This window comes from Stegastes partitus, unplaced genomic scaffold (genome assembly GCF_000690725.1).
Source record: "Stegastes partitus isolate 25-593 unplaced genomic scaffold, Stegastes_partitus-1.0.2 Scaffold5233, whole genome shotgun sequence".
NCBI classification, from domain to species: Eukaryota; Metazoa; Chordata; class Actinopteri; family Pomacentridae; genus Stegastes; species Stegastes partitus.
Window position 1 is genome coordinate 1 of NW_007582964.1, and position 1,155 is coordinate 1,155.

The 1,155-nt window shown below is 47.6% G+C and overlaps 1 protein-coding gene across 1 annotated transcript; it reads left to right on the forward strand.

The window, feature by feature from the left end:
• Positions 1–364: 364 nt before the first annotated feature.
• Positions 365–900, forward strand: LOC103376418 (diacylglycerol kinase theta-like; the record flags this gene model as incomplete). Its single annotated transcript, XM_008306767.1, has 2 exons — positions 365–513; positions 623–900. Coding segments are annotated over 2 exons (427 nt in total), but the record flags the coding sequence as incomplete, so codon positions are not given.
• Positions 901–1,155: the final 255 nt, after the last annotated feature.

Consider the following 1,155-nt stretch of genomic DNA (forward strand, 5'->3'; position numbering starts at 1 on the left):
TGCTTGGTTGTCTGTCTCTAAGTGTAGCCCTGTGATAGACTGGTTACCTGTCCAGGTGAACCTGCCTTCACCCTGAGTCGGCTGGGATAGACTCCGCCCCCCACAACCCCAGTGAGGATTAAGGTGTAGAGATGGACTACAGAGTGATAGCAAACACATACAAAACAAAAACAACTGATGAAATGCGATCAAGGACACAAAAAGCTACAAATAGATGCAAAGTGACGACAAACAGCTTCAGCAAAATGAATAAAAATATATGAAATATGACAAATCGATATGAAATGACCACAAAGAGGCTGTTTCTTGATACCATAAGTTTAATAAATGGGATCAGAACTCAAGTGTCGTCTCTCCTCTGCAGTCTCCACACCTTCAGGGAGGTTCCCCGGTTCCGGGTTCTGGTTTGTGGGGGCGACGGGACGGTCGGCTGGGTTCTGGGAGTCCTGGAGGCAGTGAGGCACAAACTGGTGTGTCGGGAGCCGCCGATCGGCATCGTCCCGCTGGGAACAGGTGACATCGACGCTGCCGGGTTCATTCATACCCTGATACGTCCGTTTGCTTTTCTTCTCGGTGCCTTCACTGGTTCTCCTGACGCAGCAGGACTGTCTCGTCCCTTCAGGTAACGACTTGGCTCGGATCCTGCGTTGGGGTCCCGGCTATAGCAGCGAGGATCCTCAACACATCCTGGTGTCTGTGGATGAGGCCGACGAGGTTCTGATGGACCGCTGGACCATCCTGCTGGACGCTCAGGACTTCTCCGAGGACGGGAAGGACAACGGTTTCCTGGAGCCACCAAAGGTCTGTTTGTACAAACCTGTAGTTACACTAAAGGAACAGAGTCTGGTTCAGACATGTCGCTCTAAGTTTAGATGGTTGGAGTTTTTTAATTCAGCTTGACACATAAAAAAAATGGTTAAATTTGGATCAGAGTTCCAAATGAGATCCACAAAAAGAAGTTGACAGTCGCACAGAGATCACTGACATCAGGACAACATGAACTAAAGTTTCCATCACCTGTAAGGATCATGTACATCAGCTGTTAGCTTCAGTTTCCAGTGACTCCTAAACTCTTCATTTTCTGGAATGTAATCTTTGAAGCACATGAATCTTTATCACACACACAAAAGCAATCATGCTTTTCAGTTCTTTCAT